The following is a 27,745-nucleotide window of genomic DNA, read 5'->3' on the forward strand; positions in this document are numbered from 1 at the left end:
GAGAGAGAGAGAGAGAGAGAGAGAGAGAGAGAGAGAGAGAGAGAGAGAGAGAGAGAGAGAAATGTAGGGTAGCAATGGAGGAGGGAGGGAGAGTGTGAGAGAGTATGAGAGTGTGTGTGTATGTGTATTTAGGGGTGGTTCCAAAAGGAACAATGGGAAGTTTGGGCAGGAGAGTAAGATTTGGAGGGAAATAAGAGAAATGAATCAGTTAACCTTAGAAAAAAAGGAACTCACAACTAAAGAAAATCTAGTAGTCCAAAAGGACTAATTAGAGACATTCTAATTAGAATTAAATTATTTTCATCACAAATTAAATATAATATTCAATTAACTCATTATAATTTAATGACTAAATCTAATTAAATAATTCTAATTAAAATAACTTAGTGTTTATTTAGTATGTTTCTCCTATGCTGAAAATTTTTAGATTCCTGAAGAAAAAAACACACAACGGACTCAACACTATCATCATTCTGACTATAACTTCCTAGGCATCTCGCCTTCAGTTTTACAGGGCAGTGGAAACACCACTTACTGCGATCAGTAATGATTGTTCTGGCCTCTTGGTTGCCGGTCTTGTTTTTCAAGTTCTGGGCCGCAGTAATCAGTTCTTCCAGTTGGGGGCGCCGCTGCTCCAAATCCTGCAGTGTTGCCTAGTTCAACAAACATGTATAAAATTAAAAGTAGCCCTCGAGCACTTAGCTATAATGGATAAATTGTGGTTCTATTCAAGGATATTGCAGATATTTGCTGTTCTCTGCAGTTCTGAGGGTTTTTCTTTTTAAGTGGATAATTGCACTCTAGGCATGCATACATTTTGAGAGGCAGAGTGCTCCATCTCTGCACATTCTTTATTTTTAAGAGGTAAAGTGTTATTTTCAAACTAAAGAAAAATATTTTTAGAATATATGGGAGAAGGGGTTATTAGAGACAAGCCCCTCTGTTGCTAGTGGGTTATGCATAAAATTTTAACCAGAAAATGTTTCATTTCATAGAATAGTGAGCAATTGCAAATGGAAATCTTGATTACAGATTTGCTTCATAATATTTCAAAGCGTGGGTTGAGCCGCATCACTACACTTGGGCTCATTTAAGTCAATATAAGAATTTGGAAAGTAAGAACTGTCATTCTGAATGGTGACAACTTATTTAGTAGACAGATGAAGGTTTGTGCTTGTAATCGAATTCTCTGCGAAGTCCTGATGAGACTATGTATTTCAGTAATGGAGAAAAGAGATCTTGCCTCTGCTGCTAACTAGCTTCTCAGACTTTCAGATTCTTCATCCCTAAACCATGGAGGTGAGATTAGTCAAAAATCTCAGAGCCTTTCTACTTCTAAAATGCTGATTAGAATTCGAACCTGTTTATATTTGTCTTTGAGACATAGATGGGCTATGTGACCTTGAGTAAGTCATTTAATCTTTAAGTGCTCTGTGCAACACCATGGGATGATCAGTTTGTATCTTCAGTTAGAAGTATGTAGAAGAAACATAATAAATGCTTCTTGAAGTGACAGATGACTTGCAGAGAGTAGAGGAAGTTTCCTCACCTGGGAATTATCTATACCAATGAAATCACAAATCCTATTCCTATCCATATATACATATTTAAACACATACACACCTGTATACAGTATTTGTAAATTTATAGATGTGTGTTTTGTATAGATATATAGATCTCTCTTGATATGTATGTGTGTATATATATGTATATATACATATGTGTGTGATTATTTATATGTTAATCCAAAGCCAAGGTTTGTTAGTAAATAAAATCATTGATGAATCAAAATCAAAATGAATCGATTCCTTTTGAATATTCCATATTGGGCTTTTATCTGCAATAGTTGTACAAAATACTCTCAGATTACAAGTTTTTCTTACCCCATGTCTGCAAGGCATTTTGGTCTTCTGTAATTTCCTGACCACTAATTGCTTTTATAGAAATGTTTAATAAGGGGTCAGATGCTAAATACAATGGGTTTGGGTAGGTCTTTATGCACAATGGGATAGGTGCCATTTCTTATACTTTTCTGTGATGGTGTTAGGAAATATTCTAGATTGCAATGCTCAGTTCTCTGATAAAAATGTTGTAAAAATTCTCAATTTCAGCATAATCTGGTATAGGAATCTCTCATACACATGTCCATATTCTATATATTATTTAGAATGGGTAACAATTTACATATATAATCATTACTAATTTTATTAGTCAGGTATAAAAGTAAAAACAGGTTTACATTTCTATTTTTGGTAACCTGCTCTAAAACTGGTGGAAACTATCCTAACAAAAAAGATCTATGAAGGTGAAATGGTATCCATCTTTAATGGCCTATAAGTCATCCAACCAGAAAGGCTTTTTGTTTTCTTTTATCTAAAGCATGTCAAAATTTAAAACTAAACAGGGCAGGGGCAGCTAGGTAGCTCAGTGGATTGAGAGCCAGACCTAGAGAGGAAGGTCCTAGATTCAAATCTGGCCTCAGACACTTCCCAGCTGTGTAACCCTGGGCAAGTCACTTGACCCCCATTGCCTACCCTTACTACTCTTCTGCCTTTGAGCCAATACACAGTAATGACTCCAAGACGGAAGTTAAGGGTTTAAAAAAAAAAAAAGACTAAACAGGGAAGCCCTCTTTCTAGGAATGATAACATTGTTCACTGCCATTTCCTTAAATTAGTATTATCAAGTTATAAATAAAAAAACAAATAAAAAAACAACAATTTGATTTTTCCCCCTCTTGATTGGATAGTCAATAGAAATTAGGAATACAGTAAAGTTCAAAGAATATATTTTGGTCATCAATCTTTCTTATACAATCCCCATACATTAGTATTGAAAGATATGTTCTATATACATCCTGGTAAAATAATGAATAATAATAGCTAGCATTTATGTAGCACTTTAAAGTTTGCAAAGTACTTTACAAATGTTATGTTATCTCATTTTATCTTCACAACAATGTTACGAAATAATTGCCATTATTATCCCCATTTAAAGAAGAGCAAACAGGCTAAGTGACTTTCCCAGCATCACAACTACCATCTGAAACCAGGTTTGAACCTAGAGTATTCCTAACTTCATATCTATTGCTCTTTCTACTGTATTGCCTACTAACTAGTGCATTGGAAGAATAATGAATCTGGAGTCTGAGGACCAGATCTGGAAAACCAAATCGTCACTCTAATATTTATTAATCATCTTTCTCAGCCTCAACTCTGTCATCAGTGTAATAAGCAGATAAGATGAGATGATGGGTTGCTGCCAGCCCTACATCTAGGATCTTGGTTTATATGTAAGATTTTTCTTTAATTAAATTTAATTAATTTCTTTAACAAAATCAATTCTAATCATGTTGAGTTTTATTTAATGTAAATCAACATTTCTGGTTTAAGTTCTCACAACATACTTACAATTTGTTCTAGGTGAAAGCTATTGCTTTAGAAAATATTTTTCTGACATCATAATTCTTAAAACATTTTAAAGTAAACTAATTTTGATATATTGTGTTTTCATTAACTACATTTCCTAATATTTCCCTGCCTTCCCAAGGAGTTTTTCTTTATAGCAAGCATTTTCAGCAAAACTGACAAAAGAGAAGTATCTGACAAGATATTCAGTGTTCCATAATAATCAAACTGTATCTATGCAAAGAAGTAGAAGAAAGTACCTTCTCATATCTACTCTTTGGAAACAATGTTGGTTTTAAATTTATTTTTAGTTTTTTGTTTCCATTGACTTATTATAATTTCGATTTACATTATTCTTGTCAGTTTTTTTAATTAACTTTTTTTATTAACTTCACTATGTGTTAGGTTAAGTCTTCTCATGTTTTTCTTTCTTTATAATATTCTTAATTTTTAGAACATAATCCTATTGCATTATTTCATGTAAAATACCGAGCAATTTGTCTAACCATTCCACATTTGATGGCTATTTAGTTTATTTCTAGATATTTGCTATTATAACAACTATTAGTATAAATAATTTTGGATAAATAGGATCTTTCTTTTTTCTTTGACCTTCCTTGTCTCCTCTCTCTTTTTCTCTTTCTCATGAGAGACATACAAATATTTTCTCATTCAAGATAATATATACAAAATATTAATGTTTATAATAATATGTATACATTTTTAAATATATTAACTAATTTGAGATATATGCAATGATATACACAAATATTATCTCATTAGAACCTCACAACAATTACAAGAGGAAAGTTTTATTAACAACCCAATTTTCCAGGTGAGGAAATAGAAGCAAATAAGTTAAGTGACTTGCTAAGGGTCACATAGATAGGATATGAGGCAAGATTTAAGTTCATGTCTTCCTGCCTCCATATCCCTCAATATTAAGGCAACTCAGTGAGACCCAGTTGACATAGAATGTTGGCTTGAGGAATATGTGAATTCAAATATAGATTCAGACACTTATTAGTTGTGTGACCCCAAGCAAGTCATTTAACTTCTTTCTACCTCAGTTTTCTCACCTGTAAAATGGGGATAATAATAGGATTTATTTCCCAGGGTTGTGTGTCAGAATCAAATGAGATGATATTTATAAAAAAGAGCTTAGAGTAATCCCTGGCACATAGTAGGTGGCACTTAAATACTTATCTTCCTTCAGTGGAATTTCTTGTCATAGCATATGTGGTTTTTTAGGTATTTTCATCGTGTAACTGAAAATTGCTTTCCAACAGCCAATAATTGGATAAATAATTTAAAGTTACACCATCAATGCATTAGAGAGCAACATATATAGCCCCTTCAGTACTACCTATTCCCCAATTTTGATATTCTTGCTAATTCGTTTCTTATAAAATTAAACTTGAGAATTTTTTTGCATGATATTGCTCTTATTAATGATTTGGAGCATTCTTAATTATTTTTTTTGCCATTTGTTTCTTTATATACAAAATAGAAAAAAGAATCTTTTTATTTCTTAGGATTCTGAAGCTAGCTTACATTTAAAAAAACTTTTAAAATAACAAATCAACTATTCTCTTTGTTTAAATGAGCATTTTTTTTTAACTTTTTACTCATTTTTTTAAGGGGTAACAATCATGTAGTCGGTCATTACAGAATTTTTTCTGTGTGTCCATCAATACACAATACACACCTGAGCTTCTCCACAATGGAAGGACAATGTTCTGCATGAAAGTTTTCACAAAATATGTGAAATGATTTGAAATGTGCAAATTCTTTCCAAGCAGTAAAACTATGGTGGGTCTGAAATGTGAAGACTTGCTATTTTAATAGAATGCATGGTAGAAAAGTAGTAGATATTGAGCTCATGAAGTAGCCTACATTCTCCCACTAATTTTACAGGATTATTTTCTCTCAGAAAGGTCACAATTTTACTCCACTAGGCAACAGTGGGAAACTTCGGGATTCATGCTGAAGAGCTTTCATCAGGTAATATTTAAAAAACAGAAGGAAGCAATCCAAACACTACATTTTACTTGAGAGTTTGTTCCCTTACTGTACTGAAAAACTTGTGGGAACCAACTTTTAAAAAATTTTCCACATTTGTAGACAGTGATTGTTCAAAAGAAAAATCCAATTTTCAGGTTTCTAACTTTTATGGTTTCTTTACACAAAGGGGTGTTTGAAATATGGAACAAATTGCCAAAGATAGCAATTGATGTAAGTAGTATAAGTCAGTTGGCGAGAACTGAATATATTCTATAGTAGAAGTTAAATAGTCATAGGTAGATTTTTAAGAGAAAAATGTTTTCCCAGAGTAGAATGATCAGACCAGTCATCTGTGACATGCTCAACTAAATGAGTACTTTGAAATTCTGTATTTGTAGAAGTTTTAATACATTCACCATCTCTTCAGACAGCAATTGCCCAGAAATTTCTGATAAAGCCATATTTATTCAGTAAATTCAAATAAGCATTTTGAGTAACGCAGATACATTGTTTCTGTATTTTCAAGGGAAAATTAAAAAAAAAAATTCAGTTTCTAATCTCCTTGAAGTTTTAAGAACAAAGCTTATATTTTTCAAGTTTGAAAAAACTGAGTTACTCTTGCCTGGGTCTCCTTTATATAGATAAATTGTTCCATTCAAAACATTCTAATATTTTTTTCTTTCTTTCCTTTAGGAATTGAAAGTTCAATTAAGAAGTATGTTTTAAAAGTGACTGAATCAACCTCAATCTGAACCTTAATAGATGCTAAATTAAAACTGACCACAATGAATAGTTTTATCGCAGAAATTAGCAAGCATGTCAGTTTAGACTTAAAACAGGTCATTTTCCTCTCTAATGAACAAAATAGCTCTCAGGGTATTGTGAAACTCGTTCTCTAGTTGGATGATTCTCTAATTCTGCTGACGGATACATGCTATGTAAGCACCTGAGAAGACTATTAATAGCATTCTTTGAAGCAAGTTCCTTAAAAATTTTAGAAAATGAAACACTATTTTAAAACACTAAGAATTCTTATAGCATTTCTGTTGATCTAGTTTACTTCTCCATGCATGGCCTGGCCAGATATCCAAATCTTTACATAGAGATGTGAACGAAATGAAATAAAATACAAATTGGTCATAGAGCTAGTGAATTTAGCATAGCCAAATCTATTAGGTGAATAGTTAGCCTGAATTTGAAGAATTTCAGAATAGGAGTTTTCTTTCCTTCTTTCCTTCTTACATGGTAAAAGGAAGCATATGAATATGATGCTCATTTATTTTACTTCAAGTTTGAACTAAAAATACTGCAGAGGTCAAATTCTAGATCATATGGCTTTTGCTGGGGCAGATACACGTAGCTAGGCAACAATGTAATAGAACTAGTAGTAATAATAACAATTAACTTTATAAAGTATTTAAAATTGCTCAGTTTCCCTCATAGAAACCCTGAAAGGCAAGAAGAACAAGAATTATGACCTGTAAATATAATAAATAGGAGCCTAGCTCTTTAATATTCATTCATTATTACCATTCCTTTCAACTTTCATGGTGGTGATACAGACCAGTGAGCTTCTTTCTTATGCTTATAGCTGTGCAAAATACATTTATTAGAAATTTAACTTGAAATGGTGGAATTGAAAAATACCATAAACTCAAAACATTACCTAAGTATATTATACAATTTGTTGCTTTTATATTATCTACTATCTAAACAAAAACAACTATTGGAGAGAGGGAAAGAAGCTATCCTACTTCAAAGGAATCTTCAGACAACTAATGGGCTACATATACTAAGAACATCTTACCCCTTGGAGATCTGAATTCATAATGGACTCCACTAGCTGAGAGAAGATGGAGGGGGGAAAAAAAAGAATGATAAACTTGAATCTTCAAATGAATTTTGAATTGCAAGTTTTTATCCTACCTGTTCTCCCCTGTGGTAAGAGAAGCTATTACAAAAACAGCTGGTTATTTTACTTAAAATTGTTATAAAGAATTTAATGGTATTCTTTAAAATGAAATAAACTCGGATTAGGGTAGAAAATATCATACTTTCACTTAAACTATATCTAATAATATACTTCAGCTGAAAATAAAGAGTGACAAGTTTTAAAAAATTGGATTCAAAATTTCTTGTTCTCCAGGAATCAATATTTTTCTTATACTAAGTCAAAGTTAGTTACGATTTCAGTATAAGTCCTTAATTTGATAGGTTTCTGAATGAAAGGCATTATGGTATAGAGCAGTCATGGGCAAACTTTTTAAAGAGGGGGCCAAAGGAAAGGAAATGCTCATCTGTCAGACTGTTTCTAAGGCAACTCTTTCGAAGTTTTATTGTATATTCTATCCTACTCATTGTATTTGTCAGATTAGGAATAATGTCATGTGGCCAGATAGAACATTTCAGGGGGCCGCATCTGGCCTGTGGGTCATAGTTTGCCCATCGTAGTGGAAGGAGAGTCAATGGGATCAGGAAGACCTGTGTCAATGCCCACTTTCCCAGATAAAATAGCTGTGTTACTATGGGCAAATCACAACCTCTCAATACCCCAGGCAACTTTCTTAATACTATAATCTGCAGAGGATTTGTTCATCTATTATGGGTAAAAGGAGAATCTAGAGTGGGAGTTCTCTACACAGATAAATAAACCAAGCAACACCAAACAAAAACATCCATGATATCCTAGAAACCTACAAAAATGAATTCAGTTAGATGGAATGATTTAGTAATAATTTACGGTATTTCTATCTAATTAACTTATGTTGGATACTAGCTGTAAGATATTTTGCTTATATTATTTGATCCTCACAATAACCCAGTGTAAGTATCATTGTTCCCATTTCATAGATGAGGAAAATAAGGATTGATCCATTTGTCAAAAGGTCACAAAGACAGTAAATTGTAGCTATACCCTTATCTTCAGGCTTCAAGTCAAATAGAATTTATATTCTGTCCCTTAGAACTTCAAGACTAATTTGATTTGAAGAAGAAAGGAAAAGGAGGAATCCAAAAATAGAGATGAATTTGGTTTTAAACAGGTTGGTTTCAAGTGGACAGCAGAGCATCCATGTGTAAATATCAATTAGACTGCTAGATTAAAATCAAATATTGTCATCTTATATTGAATGCTAGTATATAATGATGGTTATAACAAAGTTTCTGTATCTTATTTTTAGCAGAATATATGTTTTAGCCACTAATATTCTTGCTTTAAAAATAACAGTCTTACCATGTTTTAAGACTAGGAAAGTTGGGAGGTGGCAATTTTTAAAAGATAGTTATTAGGGGGCAGCTGGGTAGCTCAGTGGAGTGAGAGTCAGGCCTAGAGACAGGAGGTCCTAGGTTCAAACCCAGCCTCAGCCACTTCCCAGCTGTGTGACCCTGGGCAAGTCACTTGACCCCCATTGCCCACCCTTACCAATCTTCCACCTATGAGACAATACACCGAAGTACAAGGATTTAAAAAAAAAAGATAGTTATATTATTTTGTCAGTGTTTTTATCTAAGTCTTGAGGAAGATATTTTCAAAATCTCAGGATTATTTGGACCACTTCATTGCATAATCCTACCCTTTATTCCAAGAAGTAGTTTCCTTTTCAGAAATCAGACTGAAACCTTTTAAACCCAGAGGAGTTGTCTCTTTTTAGAGAAGAGAAAATAGGGAAGAGTTCTGCATGACCTCCATGTTATGATTTGATGGACACTAGGCTCTTGCATCTGGTCTGCCACACAGAATAACAAAGAATTTTAGAACTTAAAAGGTTATAAGTGGCCTTCTAGTCCAACATATACCCAAAAAAGAACCCCTCTCCAACACATCCAATAAGAAGTTAGCCAACTTTTCCGTGAAATCCTCCAGTGAGTCGAAACTTTCCAAGGCAGCCATTCCATTTTAAGGATTGATCTAATTGTTTATTATTAAACAATTTTTTTGTCTTTATGTCAAGCCAACATTTTCCTCTTAATAGTTTTTATCTATTGCTTAGAGGTCTGCCATTGTGAGTCACACAGAATAAGTAAGTTCTTCTTTCACATGGTGGTCTTTCACATACTTTAAAAAGTTTTTGTGTTCTTTCCAGATGATTTTCTTTTTCAAGCTAAACATCCCCATTTCCTTCAACTGATCCTCATGTAGCATGGACTCAAAGCTCTCAATCATTATTATTGTCTTCTTCTGGACTTTCTCATTTATCAATGTGTTTCCTAAAATAAGATGCCCAGAACTTAATATAATGATACTTTTGATGTGATCTGAACAGATTTGAGTATAGTGGGACTATTATCTCTTTATTTAAAGAAACGAATTCAGACTAGTCACTAGAAGGTCAAGTCCTAAAGATGAAGCTTACATACCTTGACCATATAATGAGAAAATAGGATTCATTGGGAAAAACCTTGATGTTGGGGAAAATGGAAGGCAAAAGGAGAAGCAGACAGCTGAGTTTGAAACAGTGTCATAGAAGTAATAAATATGAATTTGACAGACTTTGAGAGATAGCAGAGGACAGGACATGGTGTGCTAGGGTCTATGGGGATCAGGAAGTTGGATGTGATCTAACAACTGAACAGCAACAACTACTCCTTATTCCTGGAAGTTGAGCCTGTTAAATACAACCCAAGCTACTATTAAGTTTTTATGTTGCTAAATCATGTTTCTGATGCATACTAAGTTTGCAGTTCAACAAAAACCCCAGATCTATTTTTTCTTAGAGACTATTGTCCAAGATCTTGTTTACTTTCAAATTTCACCTCAGCAGATTTAAGTTTTTTATCATTAGTATCATTTTACTTGTTTTCTATCTTTCCTATTCTAACTCAACTTCTTTTTGGATTCTGATTGTCATTCAATGTGTTCATTATTCTTAATTGGTTTTTATTATCTGAAATTTGATAAGGAAACTCACTGTGCTTTTGTCTAAATCATTGGTTTAAAAGACAACTTTATTAAACAAATTCTTCTCCTTTTGCCCCCTCCTCCCAAATCCTTAGCATTCCTCTGAAAACTTAAAAAAATTTGTTAATACTTCAAGAATTTTGCTTTTGTTGGTGTAAGTATTGCATCAATCAATTCAGTCTGCAACTCCTATATAAAGCAGTAGATGGTTTTTGAGAACTGATGTGGCTGGAACACTAGAGCCTGTGACAGTCTTATGAAATCTCCACATGGTAAACCTGGTTCTTGGATGAGAGACATCCCTTTATAACATCAAGTTATAAACTTGATAGGTCTAGAGTGATTCCCAAAGTGGGTGCCACCGCCCCCTGGTGGGTGCTGCAGCGATCCGGAGCGGGGGGGGGGGGGGGAGATGATGCCACAAGTGCATTTATCTTTCCTATTAATTGCTATTAAAATTTTTTAAAAAATTAATTTCCAGGGGGCAGTAGGCCAAAAAAGTTTGGAAACCCCTGGATTCTAGACAATGGCTAAGCAATTCTTACCTACACTCAGTATCACCAATATTACTTTGAGTCACTCAGTATTCTTGCTACTGTAATTGACCTCCTTTTCAGAGCTAATCCTGTGCCTAAAACATTGCTTTTGTAGAAAGCCTTTTAAAATTCAAATGCCTTTTTCTGGAATTGGGTGGGGAACTAAACTTGTGATCTGACTGAAAAAGGGAACTCCCAGATGAAGAAAATCCATCTACTAATTCTCTGAAATGTATAATATGTATTATCTTAGAGAACTGCAGAGAATACCAGTTGAGGAAGCAACTTGTCCAAAGTCATGCTTAAATAGTATCATTCATCACTCATTATATTTGTTAGTTTCCCCATTTAGATTACAAGCTTTATAAGGGCAGAGACTCTGTCTTGTTATGCTTCACAAATCTCAAGGGTCTAAGATATAATACCTAACATTTATATGATTAAAACCTTTAAGGTATTTAATGTGTGTTTGAGATAGTATATCATAGGATACATTCTCTCATTTGAACTTCACAACAGCTCTGTGAGACTGAAAAACAAACAAACTTTAATATCTTCATTTTATAGAGAAAGAAACTGAGGGGCAAGGAGGGCAAGTGATTTGTACAGGGTCCCACCAGTTGGCAAATGTCTAAGGTACAGTGCTGGGGACATAGTAAAGTAAATAACTGCTGATTTATTATCTGATTAATTGAAATGTCAAAATAAAAATTAAGGAAACCAAGTTAGATGCATTGAAAAAAAGAAGAAAACTGTAATAAGGAAAAAAATTTTCTGACTTAAGGCTAACTTTACTGTTTGGCGAATTTTTTTTAATAACAGTTTAACATAGGAGGAATGTTTGGAAGATTGTTGACAAGGGAAGTTTGCAGTGGAAGCAAGACTAGGCCAATTAGTGTATTTCAAAAGCAGCAGTAAATCAAGTAGACCAATATCTACTGAAGTTGTCAAGCAGTATTTATTAGCAGGACAAAGATTAGTGAGAGTTTGAGTGCTGAAGATGGAAAAATTTGATTATCAATTTTATACATTAATAGCAGTTGTCCAATCATACATTTTACTATGATCCTAAGTTGTTTTTTTTTCTTATTGGTTCTTTTACTTTAGAATGATAGAGATATATATATTTCTTTTTGTGCATATATACATACATATGTATGTATATATGCACAAAAAGAAATCAGGGACAGCTAGGATTCACTGGTTAAGAGCACCTGGTCTAGAGTCAGGAAGAACTGAATTCAAAACAATTCTCAGATACTTCCTAGCTGTTTGACCCTGGGCAAGTCACTTAACTTCTGTTTGCCAAATTAAAGGATCCACTGGAGAAGGACATAGCAAACCACTCAAGTATCCTTATCAAGAAAACCACATGGATAGCTACGGTGCATGGGGCTATGAAGATCTGGACATGACTGAAAAACAACAATGTACAAATATATAGTTATCACAGTTAAAAGAATCAGAGTAGCTATGTTTAAGTTTTCATCTCTGGTATTTATTAGCTGTGTTAATTATGTCAAGTCAGTGAATCTCTTTGGGTCCCAGTTTCCTAATCTGTAAGATAAGGGAGTTGGACTCAATGATCCCTAAAATCTCCTCTAGCTCTAATCTGATCTTTTGAAGACTGGCTTTAAATTTGTTGCTGTTTTTTTTTTTTCTATCTTCCAAAACTGTCTGAATGTGATACTATCCATTAATCATACAATATGAGAATAGTCTGTTATTTATAAAAATTTTTTTTTGAAATAACTTACTTTATCTTTTGTTTGAGTTGGGCTTGGAATTCTCTCATTATCCTTTCAAAAATGCTCTGACACAAGAAACCCAGAGGATTGATTCCCTTGATCAACCCCTTAAATGCATAAATGAGAAATCTTAGTTGCAAAATGGTTGGCAAATTAGTAGTTTACAATAATGGTGTAGAACTCAAATAGAAAAAGGGACCACTAAACTATATGTAAAGACCCCTGAATGTCACATGTTGACTTAGAAAATCACCTATTATCTACTGCATCTTATTTTTATTTAGTATTGTTAAATATTTCCTAACAAGTCTAATATGCTTTGGGTTACTTGGGTGGGTTCTGGGTTGCTTGTGGTCTGATGAGTGGTACACATTCCAAATCTCATCTTCACTAAGGATTTCTCCATTGCTTAGATGGAGAGTAGTAGAATAGATGGAAGGTTCCTAAAATTAGGAAGACTTGGGTTCAAATTCTCTCGCTGACATTTATTCATAGTATAATTGTGAGGCTAAAATGAGATAATGTATGTAAGTTAGCTAGTTTAAGGATGCTAAAACCATATTCAGGGTATAAAGACAAATTTATCATAGGAGAAAATTTATTATTAATAGTTTGCAATGGTTTGGTATTTATGACCCAATATTGACTGTACTTTTTAGTTATCCAACCCTATTTCAGGTTTCTGCTACTTACATACCATTCACATTTGCTTAAACCTTAACTTCACTTAGATTTGGTTAGTGGTGAAATTCAAACTGGGGTTATTTTAAGGTAAGTTTAGGCAACTTGTTTTCTTTAGCTTTAGGTCCAAATTTCCCAGTTATCTGAGAAGTAGCATCGCTTGGTAAATGAAGAGCTGGCCTCAGAGCCAAGAAGACTTGGATTCAAGGTCTGACCTTAACACATATTAAACATGATTTTGGACAAATCACTTAATCTATAAGCACTGTGGGCAGCTCTTTAAAACTATACATTACAAGTATTTTGCCACCTATATCTTTATGACTTTTTTTTTATTTTAAACCCTTAACTTCTGCATATTGACTTATAGATGGAAGATTGGTAAGGGTAGGCAATGGGGGTCAAGTGACTTGCCCAGGGTCACACAGCTGGGAAGTGTCTGAGGCTGGATTTGAACGTAGGACCTCCCGTCTCTAGGGCTGGCTCTCAATCCACTGAGCTACCCAGCAGCCCCCCCACCTATATCTTTAAAAAGAGTTTCTTCATTCAGGAGTTCTCTAGCCCAGTGAAATCACAGCTTAGGTTCCTATCTTCTGTCTTGTAATCACAGAAGTCATAGGTAGTCCTAATCCATTCAAGTAAGCTGAACCTAAAACAATATTTATCATTTTCCTCTCAAAATATCCTCAAAATATTCTCTTCATTTTGACTTCACTGTTTCTGTTAATGATACGACCACTGTCTCAGCTATTCACGTTCAGAACTCTAGACTTTTCCCACTTATTTCTCAATATCATAATTATCATAATGTTAACAAGCAGCATTAATATAACATTTACTATGTGATAGGAACTGAGCTATGTGCTTGATAATTATTCTCATTTGATCCTCACAACCACTCTGAGAGACAGATGTTTATTATCCTGATTCTATAACCAACAAACAGAGGTTCGCCCAGGGTCACAGAGCTAGTGATTGTCAGAGGACAGATTTAAACTTGGTTCTTCCTGAATCCAAGCCCCATCTTTATCTACTGTACCACTTAACTGCCCCTGCCAAGTGGGGTGGCTTCCGTAATGTTTCCCACCTTTGCCCTTCCTCCCACCCCACCTCTACCATCCTTATCCATACTTTTACTACTCACTTAGATCAGTGTTCTAGCAATTTGTTTACTTACATCCACTTAAAGTAAAAGACTTTTAAGCACATCTATCCTAACATGTTCATGGGTACTTGTTTATAAATCACACCACTTCAATTCTATAATTTTGTATATATTATAAACTTTACTTGATAATAGAAATAAAAAAGAAGATGTAAAGATGAAATAATATTTGATTCAAAGCCTTCGGTATTTACTGGGCAGTGACATGACATGATTAGATCTTTGTTTTAGGAAAATCACTTCCATGGCTGTGTGGAAGATGAACTGGAGATAGGAGAGACTTGAGCCAAATGAACCAACAGGAGGTTATTTTAATGGTCAAACTGAGAGGTGCTATTCAGAAGGGCCTGGCCTAAAGCAATGGTTTAGGAAGTAGAGAGATGGAGACATTGAGAGATTTCTTTTCCTTTTCCTTTTTGTTTTTTTAAATCCTTACCTTCCATATTAGAATCAATACTGTGTATTGGTTCCAAGTCAGAAGAGTGGTAAGGGTAGGCAATGGGGATTAAGTGACTTGCCCAGGGTCACACAGCTAGGAAGTGTCTGAGGCCGGATTTGAACCTCCCATCTCTAGGCTGGGCTCTCAATCCACTGAGCTACCCAGTTGCCCTGAAATATGAGATATTTCAAAACAGACTGGCTCTCCACAGTGATTGAAAGCAAGGAGTTGAATGTGACAGCAACCAACTGGAAGGATGACTTTGCCCTCAACAATAATAGGGAAGTTCAGAAAAGGCAGATAGAAGGCATAGAGGATAATGTATTGGGCTTGAAGTATGGAAGACCTGAGTTCAAATATGGCCTCAGACACTGACTGTGTGACCCTGGGCAAGTCACTTGCCTCTTGATTGCTTACCCTTAATCTTCTGTCCTGTAAAATGAGCTAGACAGGGAAATGGCAAATCATTCCAGTATCTTTGCCAAGAAAGCCACAAATGGAGTCACCAAGAATAGGACATAACTAAAAAAATGTCTAAACAACAACAAATAAGAAGTATGTGTTTTGGAAGAAAGATAATGTATTCATGTCCAATTATCCTGAGTGACTTTCTTTGTCCTATTCCAAATGAAAAGTGATATGGGATTCTTATCAGTCATTACCCCAGAGCATAAAGCCCCCATGAGGGGCACCTGCAGCAACCACAAGGTGACCTAAAAGGGATACAGTTTGGGAATAATCAGGGAATGGGGTGGATGGGGAAATTTGCCTGTGCAACAGCTGGGGATGACTGATCAGATCAAGTCATAAGTCCTCTGAGGAGCCACACCTCAGTACAGTCAAGGGATTGGTAAAAAGAGAAATGGAGGCGTATTAAATGATATTAGAAGTTAATAAAAGGTAGAGTTAAATTGCGTGGGAGACAAATCTACAATTGACTTTTGTGGGGAAGGTAGGATGTAATCCATCTTTCTTGCTTCTTTTTGTTGACCAGATACTTTTTATTGTTATACTTCTTGTCCTCTTATAGCCAAGCCAGAGCTACCACCTTAGTGACCACTTACCTAGATTACTGAAAGAGCCTTAAATAAACCACTACATGTAATCGGTCTCTTTCTCCCTTCAATTCATGTCACATATTCCTACCAAATCAATTTTCCTACTACACATCTGAGGTCACATTATTCCAATGGTCAAATAATTCAAGGGGGTTTCTAATGGTTATAAAAACAAACAATTGTTTTGTGGGAGGAAAACTAACAAAAAACTACTCTATAATTAGATTACAGTTTACTTTTTCATCATTATCTCATCCTGATTTTTTCCAAGTACTATACATTTCATGTAAAATGTCTCCAGAAGATACCAATTCTTTATTAAGTTCTGCCTTTTATCATATAGATCCCAGTGCCGGGAATAATCTCCTCCTCATCTGTTGAACTCTTACTCATCTTTCAGCTCAACTATTACAAGATAGCATATTTAATGCTAGAAAACACATAAGTAACCATCAAATCCATCCCTTCAATGTTTACAGTTGAGGACAATGAGGTCTAGAGAATTTAGTTGACTTGCACAGAATGGATAGGAACTTGAATTTTTCTGACTCGAAGCCCAGAACTCTTTCTATTATTAGATGTTACCCATCTCCCTCAAGTTGTTCTCTATCTCTTCAGATGGAACCAATTTCTCATTTTTCTGCACTCTTATGGAACTTCCAAATCATATTCTGTGTATTAGAGTTATTCCTAGACATATCTTAGCTCACCTACAAGAACTTCTCAAAGGCAGTACAATGTTTCCAGTATCATTATATCTTACTTAGTACTTCCAGAGTACATTACTGTGCACATATTCAATCTGTCTGTATTTTGGTAGAACACTTAAAAAGACTATAAACCATCTCTGACTTAATAGATAAATTTAAGAGAGGCATCCAAGGTTTAGAGAGATTAAAGGCTTTGTTATGGGTATAGAGTTAGTAAGTGTTGAAAGCAGGACTTAAATCCAGGTTTTTATTTCCATTCATCATGCCGGTATTCACCAAACCACATTGCCTTATGCTTGCACATAGCTAGTGGTGCTCAATGACCATTTCTTGAATTGACTTATAGTCATATAATAAGAATTTATCCTCCTTATAAACACTTTAGATGAGAAAGTAAAAATGAACTAATTTATAATATGTTAAATTCTCAAATGACATTTAATTAATATTTATAGAATCAGGACCTGGTTTTGTTGTTGTTGGATTTTTTTACAAGTAGAAAAGATTTTAAGTATTCTGAGTATGGTGTGGAAGATGAATAACATTTATGATTCTTGACCCTTGAGGGCAGAACTTAGACCACCAGATAAAAGGCAGATTTCATCTGAAAATGACAAAGTGTTTCTAATACCTAGAATTAGGCTACTTTGAAAAGTGGTGATAAGTTCGAGAACACTAGGAGTAAGATGATCAAGATGGTGAAAGGCCTCATGACTTTTGTTATGAGATGATCAGCTAAAGGAGGCAGGGATGTTTAATTTTGAGAAGAGAAGACTTGATGATTATTTAGCAGATCTAAAGGGATGTCATATGGGGGAGATGCATAAGACCATTAGATCTTTGAAAAGCTTTGCTTTATTAATCTGGGAATTTACATAGCATGTTAAATTCGAGGTCTTTTTTGATTAATTTTTTGATTTGTATTTTTTTGAGTGCTAATGATAACATAAACCAAGTAATGGAAAATGTGGCAATAAGAATATTGTGTTCGGAACATATGATCTTTGTATAGTGATTGGAACATAGTATGCTCTTAATAAATGTTCATTGTATGACACATATAAAATCCAGTGGAAATGTATGTCAGCTATGGGGGGCTGGAAGGGAGAGAAAGAACATGAATCATGAAACCATGGAAAATTTTTCTAAAAAAATAATTTAAAAAACAAATGTTTATTGTAGGGTAGCTAGGTGGTACAGTAGATAGAAGACCAAACTTGGGGTCAGGAGAACCTGGTTTCAAATCTGGTCTCATATACTTCCTATCTGTGTGACCTTGGGCATGCTACTTAATCCTCATTGCCCAGTTCTTGCTGTTCTTGTCTTGAAATTGATATAAAGAGAGAGGGTAAGTTTTTTTGTTTCTTGTTTTTTTGTTTTTTTAAAAAGGTGATGCCTTAGTCAAAGAGGGAAGCGCCATAAAGACTATATGAAGAGAAAAAGGATCTCTAGGCTCTGCACACAACAAGAGTTGTGAGATGCCTTTGCTACTTACTACATGCTCCTATCATTGTGGTCTAAATTTGAGCTCCTCCTTCCCAAAGATGCAATGTGTATCTATGGGAGAATATACCCCAGGTTTATGGTAGAATTGTTTTGTTTTTAATATTTATTTTCTATTTTAATAAATGCCTTTGATAATATCTAATTGTGCCTGCTGGCTGAATGTTCATTGGAAGCACCTTACATGAGTTTTGTGGGGACTTCCAGGGGTGGAGCCAAAATGGCAAAGTAAACCTCAGCAGCTCTATGCCCCCATGAGAATCCTCCTCAACCAAGATTAAAACATCCCCACGAAATGAATATAGAAGTGAAAGAACCAACAAGGAGACAGCATGAGACAACTTTCAGGAAAAGAAAAATCCTAAAGGTGGGCAACGAACATCAGGGGCACTGGGGCTGAGAGGAGAGTAGACCCAGCAAGAAGCTGTAGCAAGGAGGGAAGAACAAGTCAAGAGAGTCATTCCTCTCCCTTCCCCACAGCTGTCTGAGGTTCAGGAACCTGTGCTTCATCCAACATCCAGACCCTGAGATCCTGACTGAGCAAATAGAGGTACAAGCCAACCCATACCCCTTGAAATTTCAAACCTGTGGAGAAGTCCAGAACCCTAACCCAGGGAATTCTAGTGTGGGCTTGGAACAAGGGCTTAATTCACACCTGTAGAGTGGATGATAGTACTAAGTACTAATCTTTTTGCCCAAAGCTCAGGGCAGAGCTCTGACAGGACAATAGAGGGTTTGCCTGATTGGATCAAGTACACTTGATGAGACCAAAAACTTGAGACAAAGCCTGGGACTAGAATTTGATCAATCCCTGACCTGATCAAGATCAGAGATCAAAAGCTTACACCTAAGTCTGAGACAAGTCTTTAAGCTATCAGCATCACAAAGACCAATTGAATCAGCAGGGGGAGGGAGCTCTCAGAGCTCTCAGCCCTCAGACTATCACATCCTCTCCCAAGCCTACCTATAACTAGATAGGAAAAATAAGCAAACAACTTTAGCACCTAACTCTAAAGAATTTTTATAAAGACAAAGAACAAGATATAGACAGGGAAGGGGACAGTGAAAACAAAGGAAACACATCCAAAGTCCAAAAGAAAGATATGGATTGGGCACGGACTCTGGAAGAACTCAAAAAGAATTTCAAAAACCAATTAAGAGAAGCAGAGAAAAAGTGGGCATCCATAAGATTCCTCTTGAACCTAAGATAGCACAGCCATTCTCTCAGGGTAAAAAGGTAGGGACACAACTCTTCAATAGGACTATCTATTAGTGTTTTCCAGCAACATAGATGAGACCCATTCCTCCCCCTCCTCTCCTGGGAAAGGTATTAGTTTTCCTTGAAAAGGAGACTATTGTTCTCAGAGATCTCAGTTGGCTCTTGTTCTCAACATAGTACCTGATCCACTAAGAGGATAAAAAAAGTGTACCCCACGTGCAGTTGAGGCCCCTTCAAATAAATTTTTGAAGACCATGAAAAATTCCTACAGAAAAGAAACATTTCCATGTAGAAAAAAGAAATGCTGTGTCCAGAGAGGCTAAGCATTACTGCATTCTTGCTATTTTAAAGTAGTCAGTCTCCCTTCTAATTAATGACTTGTGGGTACCTTATTTTATCCAATATCAAACTTGGAACTAATGGACAATGTTGAATATTAGGTTAAGTCCCTAAAAAGCCTTGATAGGAGGTGTAACATTAACCAGAACTACTATTTGAATCCAGGTTTTACTTACTGAAAAGTTATTTCTTATGCCTGTATAACCACACACAGTCTAGGGTAATCAGATACAAATTTGTGGGAGGTTTTCTTAGGGACATAAGAGTTCCAGGTACTGTATTAGATACCATTTTACAAGCAAATACAGGAAACAATACACTAAGTAACCCAGAACCTAACCTTTAGCATTTTATTAAGTTTACTATGTCCCAATGCCTCATTCTAACAGAGTAAGTTCATGAATAATCCACAGATATTAAGTATATTCTTGCTCTAAGGGAAAGACAGTTGGGGTTTTATATGAAATCTCTTAAGCTTTTACAAATAAATGTAAGCAAGGTGTGTGTTTTTAAGAAGCAATATTCTGTATATAAATTTTTTTAAAGAAGGCAGAAATGAATACTTTGCTTTAGCTACAAATGGTATCATTTGTACAGTGTGGCTGTACACATAAAGAAAATACTTGACACTAATTAAGTTCTTACTCTTCAAAATGGACAAAAATGTTTTCCAGGAGATATAAAATTTCCTCAGCTGTTTCCTCAGTGGCTATGTTCAATCTTTTCTCTCTTCACATCACAAATGATGACCATAGGAAAGATCAAATCTTCCTTTGATTGGTTGCTAGGCTTAAGCATGGAGTTAGCTGTAAATAATTAATAAAGATCCTTCTTTTGTAGGTGAGTGGAGTTGCTATTATGGGGTGTTAATGCACTTTCCATGTAAGTATTGCTGGTAGTAGAAAGTGTTGGCATTGGTCTGCATTTTTATATATGAGCATTTGTTTTGTTGTAGTAAAAATTTCCATAATAGTGTTTTGTATTTTTATAAAACATATACTTTTGTAGCATAAAAGAACTCCAATAAAAAAAGAATAGCCTGATGTTGAAGGATGCAAAGAATTCCAATAAATATTATAATTTGGGATAGTGATTTAAAAATAGTTGAATGTTTCATGGTATCATTTATTTTCATAGGAAGGATTAGCCAGGTAAACATTTATAATCCCTGCTACTAGGGGATACTGAATTTTGGTGAATCACTAGAGCCCAGGAGTTCTAAGCTTCCTCAAGGCTTAAAGCCACTGAGGATCTTTTTTTAAATCTGCATCTAATGTTGTGAAGTCTTGGGAGTGGAGTCATCTGACTAAAGAAGGGTGAACCAATGCTGGAAAGAAATGGAACATACTTAAACTTCTGTGATTAGGCTCCTGAGTGGCTGCTGTACTTTCAGCTTGGTTTAAGAGAGAGAGAGAGAGAGAGAGAGAGAGAGAGAGAGAGAGAGCATACTTTGTAGGAAGAAATGAAGAAACCCTTTTTAATCTCATGTTCATTATTTGCTCTTACTCTGTAAAAGTGAATCTGCATTAGCACACTGTATGAGCACACAAGCTTTTCTAATACAGTTTAAAGAAGACCATCTCAAGTGAAAAATGCCTGTATTTGGCACAATTCCAAGTGAACACATGGATCAAATGAGGCTGATTCATAGGAATATGGAAACTCTATGCACTGGTTGTTAGGAAAATGTGCACAGCTTTTAAACAGTATGCTTCTAAGGCTGTTCAAAGGGCATGAATAGACATCCCTAAATGACTTTTTTAATACCCTAATGCTAACCAAGCTGTTTGGGTTATAGGCAGGCATTGTGTTTGATTCTCTATTTTGTCGGGTATGTTACTTATTATTAGCATTCAAGTGAGTACATTAAAAGTAATAATAAAAAACAGCAGTGATTGCTACTATAAATAGGTTACAAGCAAGAGTTTCAAGACCACCATTGATTCTTTACGACTATCTCTACATGAGGCAATGGCCTTCAAAACATATTCTTTATTTTAGTGCTTTATAAAAAATAAAGGGAAACTATTCCCAATCTAAATGCATTGAGGAAGTAGGAGCAAGAAAGAAATCTGAAGATTAGTTCAGTGCTCTCCAACGTGGAGTCTTGGGTTTTAAGTATAAATTATAATCAACCAGAGGATGGGAAAATGCATACCTTCTTACCCAATTGCTAGCCTTGTCTCCACCACACAACATCTTCCTTTATGATTACCACCTCTTCCCACACTTGGCTATGTAAGCTTCCAACCTCTCCCCTTCTTGTTGATCTTAGCACCTTGAAGTGGTTTTTAACACAACTTGGCATCAGCTACATAGACAAAATCTCCACACCCCCCAGCATCAGATCACTCAGCTCTTTGGATCACCTTGAGCATGGAGCATGAGCAACTAGGGTTGGTGGGTAAGTTTGGTGCTGGGGTGGTGGCCACATTAGTGACAACCTGTTTTCAATTAGGGTAGGACAGAAAGTTAAACAGGATGAATAGGCATGGATTCACACCGATCATATATGCAACTATCTTATGTTAAACCTCAAATCCTTTTCATTTGCCCATTTTGTTGTGGTAATACAAAACTTTTCCTGAGATTAAAACTTTTGGGTCATCTTTCATTCCTTTCTCCTTCACCTCACACATCCAATCATTTGCCTTTCTATCTCTGGTGTAACTTTTCTTTCAGCTCATCTCTTTACTAATTCATATTACTCCAGTTCTGGCCCTAATCACTTCTTGCCTAAAGTATTGAAAGAACCTCCCAATTTGGCTCCCTGTTGCAATCTCTTTCCTCTCTATTCCATAGTAATTTCCTTTAACTAGAGATCTGGCTATGCCATCTCTCTTAGCTCAATGAGCCCCAGTGCTTCTCTATTGACTAAAATATTTTTTTTGTTCTCTTCCTTGTTAAATTTACTTGTGTGGGTGTAATTTTTATAATGTCTATAATTATTAATATAATGGTATGTATACATAATTTAAAAGGAAGTGAATACATAGCTATTGGTGGCAGGCACTCAAAAATTTTTTACTGATGGGACACAGAACCAAAAATGTTTGGAGTCTATTGCACTAGAGCAGTGGTTCTGAAACTTTTTTGGCCTACTGCCCCCTTTCCAGAAAAAAATATTATTTAGCCCCCTGGAAATTAATTTTTTAAAAATTTTAATAGCAATTAATAGGAAAGATAAATGCACCTGTGGCCATCACCGTTTCCCTGGATGGCTGCAGCAACCAACAGGGGGTGGTGGCGCCCACTTTGGGAATCACTGCACTAGAGCATGATGCTTTAAAAGCTACAAAGACTTGGCTAATAGTTATTGATTAATGAATGTTGATTTAATTAAACTGAAGGGCTCTTCCTTCATAGAGCATGATATAATTCATTGGTGCCAAACTCAAGTAGAAATGGTGTAACCACTTAAGGGTTACTGTGGGCCAAATATTGACTAGTCACATGTTAACCTTGTCTACGTTTTATTTTATATATGTATATATATACACACACATATATATACACATATATATGTGATAATTATATTATAATAATGCTTTTTATTTATTTTGTTAAACATTTCTCAATAACATTTTAATCAAGTTCAGGGAACACAATGAAGTTTATTAGGCTAAATGAGGCCTCATGGCACAATGTTATACCTTTGGCATACTGGATAGAGAGCTAGTCTTAGGGTCAGAAAGAAATGGCATTATCTCTCTGTGACATATGAGACTGGTAAAGTCTCAGTGTTCTAGGCAGTTTTGAGGGTTTCACTATACCACTGAAATCACAAAATCTCTTCCTCTAACTCAATGCAAAAGAGATAATGTTTTTCCAAGTTTCTTTAGGCAGTCTTCAGGATTATTTATTTATATGTGAATGTGTATGTATAAATACATACACATTTTACCCTGATATTAAAAATGTAAAAGTTCCTAACTCATTAAGTGTCTCAACAAAACAGAATCAATTCCCTTCACTTCCTCTGAAGGAAGTTTGTTGTTAGTTTTGAGAAGGGCTAGTGGAACTGTTTCTTTTTTGTTTATTGTATTCACTTTGAAGTGGAATCAACTGAAAGTAGCCAAGGAGGGAGCAGCTGGGTAGCTCAGTGGATTGAGAGCCAGGCCTAGAGATAAGAGGTCCTAGATTCAAATTTGACCTCAGACACTTCCCAGCTGTGTGACCCTGGGTAAGTCACTTGACCCTCAATGCCTAGCCCTTGCCACTCTTCTGCCTTAGAGCCAATACACAGTATTGACTCCAAGATGGAAGGTAAGAGTTAAAAAAAATTTTTTTTTAAAAGAAAGTAGCTAGGGAAAGGGAATGCTAGATAGTCATTTGAGATTTATGCCTCACTGATGAAATGCTAAACTGAAAAAAAAAAGGTTAAAAAATTGAAATAGAAGTGTAGGGTAGCCTTTTCCACTTGTTAGAAGAAGATATTTAAAATCAGTTTATCAGTGGTTCAGCTTCTGTAATATGCACTATTTTCCTGGGTCTTGGTGTGAGATTAAGTACTATTTTAAATTTATCACTGGGAAGTTCAATTTAACTAAATTCAGCATATATTTATTAAATGCCAATTTTATTTTATGTACCAGGTATTCAAAGGTGAAAAATAACAGCTTTGGCTTTTTAAAAACTTGCTGTTTAAAAGGCATGAATACAAATAAACAAATATAAGCTTTTACTGACTTCAGTGACTTTTCTATAATCTCTGTCTACTCTAAGCATTTTCCCTCTCTGTACCACGTGCTCTGAACACTCTCCCTCCTCATCTCAGCCTTCTGGTGTCCCTGACTTTCTTCAAATCTTAACCAAACCCCTACCTTCTACAAGAAGACTCTTCTATTCCTCCTTAATCTTAGTGCCTTCTCTCTGAGATTAACAATTTACATCAATCTTGTTTGTACATAGTTGTTTACATTTGGCTTCTCTATTAGACTGTGAGCTCCTTAAAAGTAGAGACATTTTTTTTTTATTCCTCAGTGCTTAGCAAATTGTATGGTACATTGTAATCATTTAATAAATACTTGTTGATTTGACTTGAACAGGAGAAAAATGCATAGAAGAATGAGAGACATGAGAAATTTAGGAAAGAAGTATACCTTTTGACTAGGGGGATATAAAAGTAAAATTACAGCATGCCACAAATGAAATAGAATTATGAAAGAACAAAAATATAAGCTTATGGTGACTGCTAGAGAGAATTTCCCTGGGGAAAATGAATCCAGACATTCTGTGCCTTGGTAGATAGAATACTGACTTTTGCAATCCAGAAGATCTGGTGTCAAAAGACTATATGTTTATGTTCTGTTAGAAAGAGTAGAATATTAACCCCAAACTCTATTTTAATTTATTATGAATTTTTCCTACTTCAAGATTCTTATAAATATTATCTTAAATTGTCTTGAGGGAAAGAGATGTTTGAACACATGAGAGCTAGGAGCAGGATATGGTGATTTGGACATTGCTCTCTAATCAAGAAATGTTTGATTTGAGAATAATGTTAAATTAAGAAATTTCTGATAGCCATATGCTAAGAGTATGATATGGATTTCTAATTTTGATACTAGCAACATGATAAAGGGAGTAAAAAAATCTAAATATTATTATATAGATGAAAATCTATACACTTTGTATAGATTCATGATTAGTGATACAAAGAGACTCTTGAAAACAGATTGATTCTCAATCAAGTCCATTCCTCAGCAATATGAAGACTTGTATTAACAAGGGAATTCAGGGGAACACTTTGATTTCCTTTCTTGTGATTTTTGTCCTAATCAATTCAATCTAACTGAATGAATATAATGAGAGGTTGAAGTCAGTGACTACATATATGTATATAAATCCATATACATATATATTATGTATAATGTAATACAATGCAAATTTATATGTTGTTTTTCTTCATTCTTTTCAGGTATGCTCAACTCTTTCTGATTCCATTTGGGATTTTCTTGGCAGAGATATGGAGGTGTTTGCCATTTCCTTCTCATTTTACAAATGAGGAAACTGTGACAAACAGGGTTAAGTGACTTGCCCAGGCTCACTCATCTAGTAAATATCTTAAGCTGGATTTGAACTTAGGAAGATGAGTCTTTCTGATTTCAAAACTGATACTTTCTCCAATGTGCCATTTAACTGCCCCTGCACTTGTATATATACAATATATATATATACACAATAGTTAATATGTAATATGACATTTTTTATACCTATACATATACTTAAGTAACTAGGTGGCACAGTGGATAGCATGCTGAGCCTAGAGTCAGGTTCATCTTTCAGAGTTTAAATCTGACCTCAAACACCTATTTGGCTATGTGACCCAGGGCAAATGACCTAATTATGTTGTCTTTGTTTCTTCATATGTAAAATGTGCTGGAGAAAGAAATGGCAAACCACTCTAGTGTCTTTGCCAAGAAAACCCCAAAAAGGGTCATAAAGATTCAGATTCAAATAAAAAAAAGACTGAGCAACAAATGTGTAATCCTCTAGGGAAACAGCATGTTCCAAGATTGTGATGAACTTCTGAAACACAAAAACCTGAAAAGACTCCAAAATGGGTGTCTTATCTACTAGGGATGTACAACATGCGGTAATGGAATAAGAATTGCCTTCTGGGATGACCTCAAAAAAATTTTTTTTTCTTTTTAACCTTCCTCAGTCAATAGTTAAAAAAAAACTACTTCTTCATATCCATTGATGAGCAGAAGACTTTGGCCCAACTATTCCATCCTTCCTCCTTCCCTTCCTTCTTTTCTTCCATCTCATAGGCAGTTTTCTTTCTTTAGCAACCATTTCCTCAAAATTTGAAAGCAACTTTTGGTTACCACACATCAGGCAATTTTTCTCATCAAGGTTAGGAATTGAACAGGGAGCTGGAGAAGGAGAGGCAAGGGCTGGCACAAGAGAGTTAGTCTCTGCCTCCCTTCAATAATGTCCAATTAAATCCCTTCACTTTCATGTACAGAGAACTTGAAAGCAGTGGATGGCAGGTTTAGCCCAAAGATCTGAGTGAATCGTTAGTTTCTATGATAACACTTGTCCCACAAACAAAAAAAATGGAAAAGGAAATAATGAACTATGATAATAAATAAAAGATAGCTATTATGCATTAGTTTGAATAGATGTCATTCTCTTCAGCTTCAGGTAAACAACCTCCCAAATTAATCAGTTTTTTCCTCCGAAACAGAGACACAGGAATTAGCAGGGTAAGAACTGCCTGCCGAGCTCTCTTATAATGATGAGATGAAAACCAAGATTCTTTATTCGCCTAATTCTGACTTGATTGAAGTTAATAATGAAATGGAAGAAATTCATAAAAATTTAACTACAACCTAGAATTTCTTAAATTTGGCTGAAAAACTTCTGATCTGTGGATGTGCTGATATTATTAAAACAGAACTCTAATAACAAACCGTTTTTATTAATGCTCAAGTCTTTTTCTTGGGATTTTAGAGAATAGAAGCTTGCAGTATAAAAATGAGTGCAATAATTTTGAAACATACATCAATAAAAGTTCTACCCAGGTCATGGAGAGCTAAGTGGCACAATGGCAGGAGTGCAGTGCCTGGAGGCAGAAATCCTCATGTTTCTGAGTTCAAATATTGTCTTAGACACTAGCTTTATGACCCTAGGCAAGTCACATAAGCCTATTTGCCTCAGTTCCTCATCTGTAAAATGAACTAGAGAGGGGGCAGCTGGGTAGCTCAGTGGATTGAGAGTCAGGCTTAGAGACGGGAGGTCCTAGGTTCAAATCTGGCCTCAGTCACTTCCCAACTGTGTGACCCTGGGCAAGTCACTTGACCCCCATTGCCCACCCTTACCACTCTTCCACCTAAGAGCCAATGCACAGAAGTTAAGGGTTAAAAAAAAATGAACTAGAGAAGGAAATGTCAAACGACTCCCCATCACTATCAAGAAACTCAAATTGGTTCATGAGGAGTGGGAAAAGACTGAAATGACTAAACAACAACAATCCAGGTCATATGTCCCTAAGATAATAGCAAAAGGTTCAGAGGGCAATGTCAAATATA

The 27,745-nt window shown here is 35.1% G+C and overlaps 1 protein-coding gene across 2 annotated transcripts in view; it reads right to left on the reverse strand.

Moving 5' to 3' along the window:
• DMD (dystrophin) overlaps nucleotides 1-27,745 on the reverse strand; it is a 1,921,557-nt gene that overhangs the window by 686,756 nt on the left and 1,207,056 nt on the right. For both annotated transcript variants that reach the window (XM_044670154.1, XM_044670155.1), the window contains exon 50: nucleotides 536-653. In XM_044670154.1, coding sequence (XP_044526089.1) covers nucleotides 536-653 — 118 coding nt within the window. The remainder of the gene's footprint in view (nucleotides 1-535; nucleotides 654-27,745) is intronic.

This window comes from Gracilinanus agilis, chromosome 3 (genome assembly GCF_016433145.1).
Source record: "Gracilinanus agilis isolate LMUSP501 chromosome 3, AgileGrace, whole genome shotgun sequence".
Lineage (NCBI taxonomy): Eukaryota > Metazoa > Chordata > Mammalia > Didelphimorphia > Didelphidae > Gracilinanus > Gracilinanus agilis.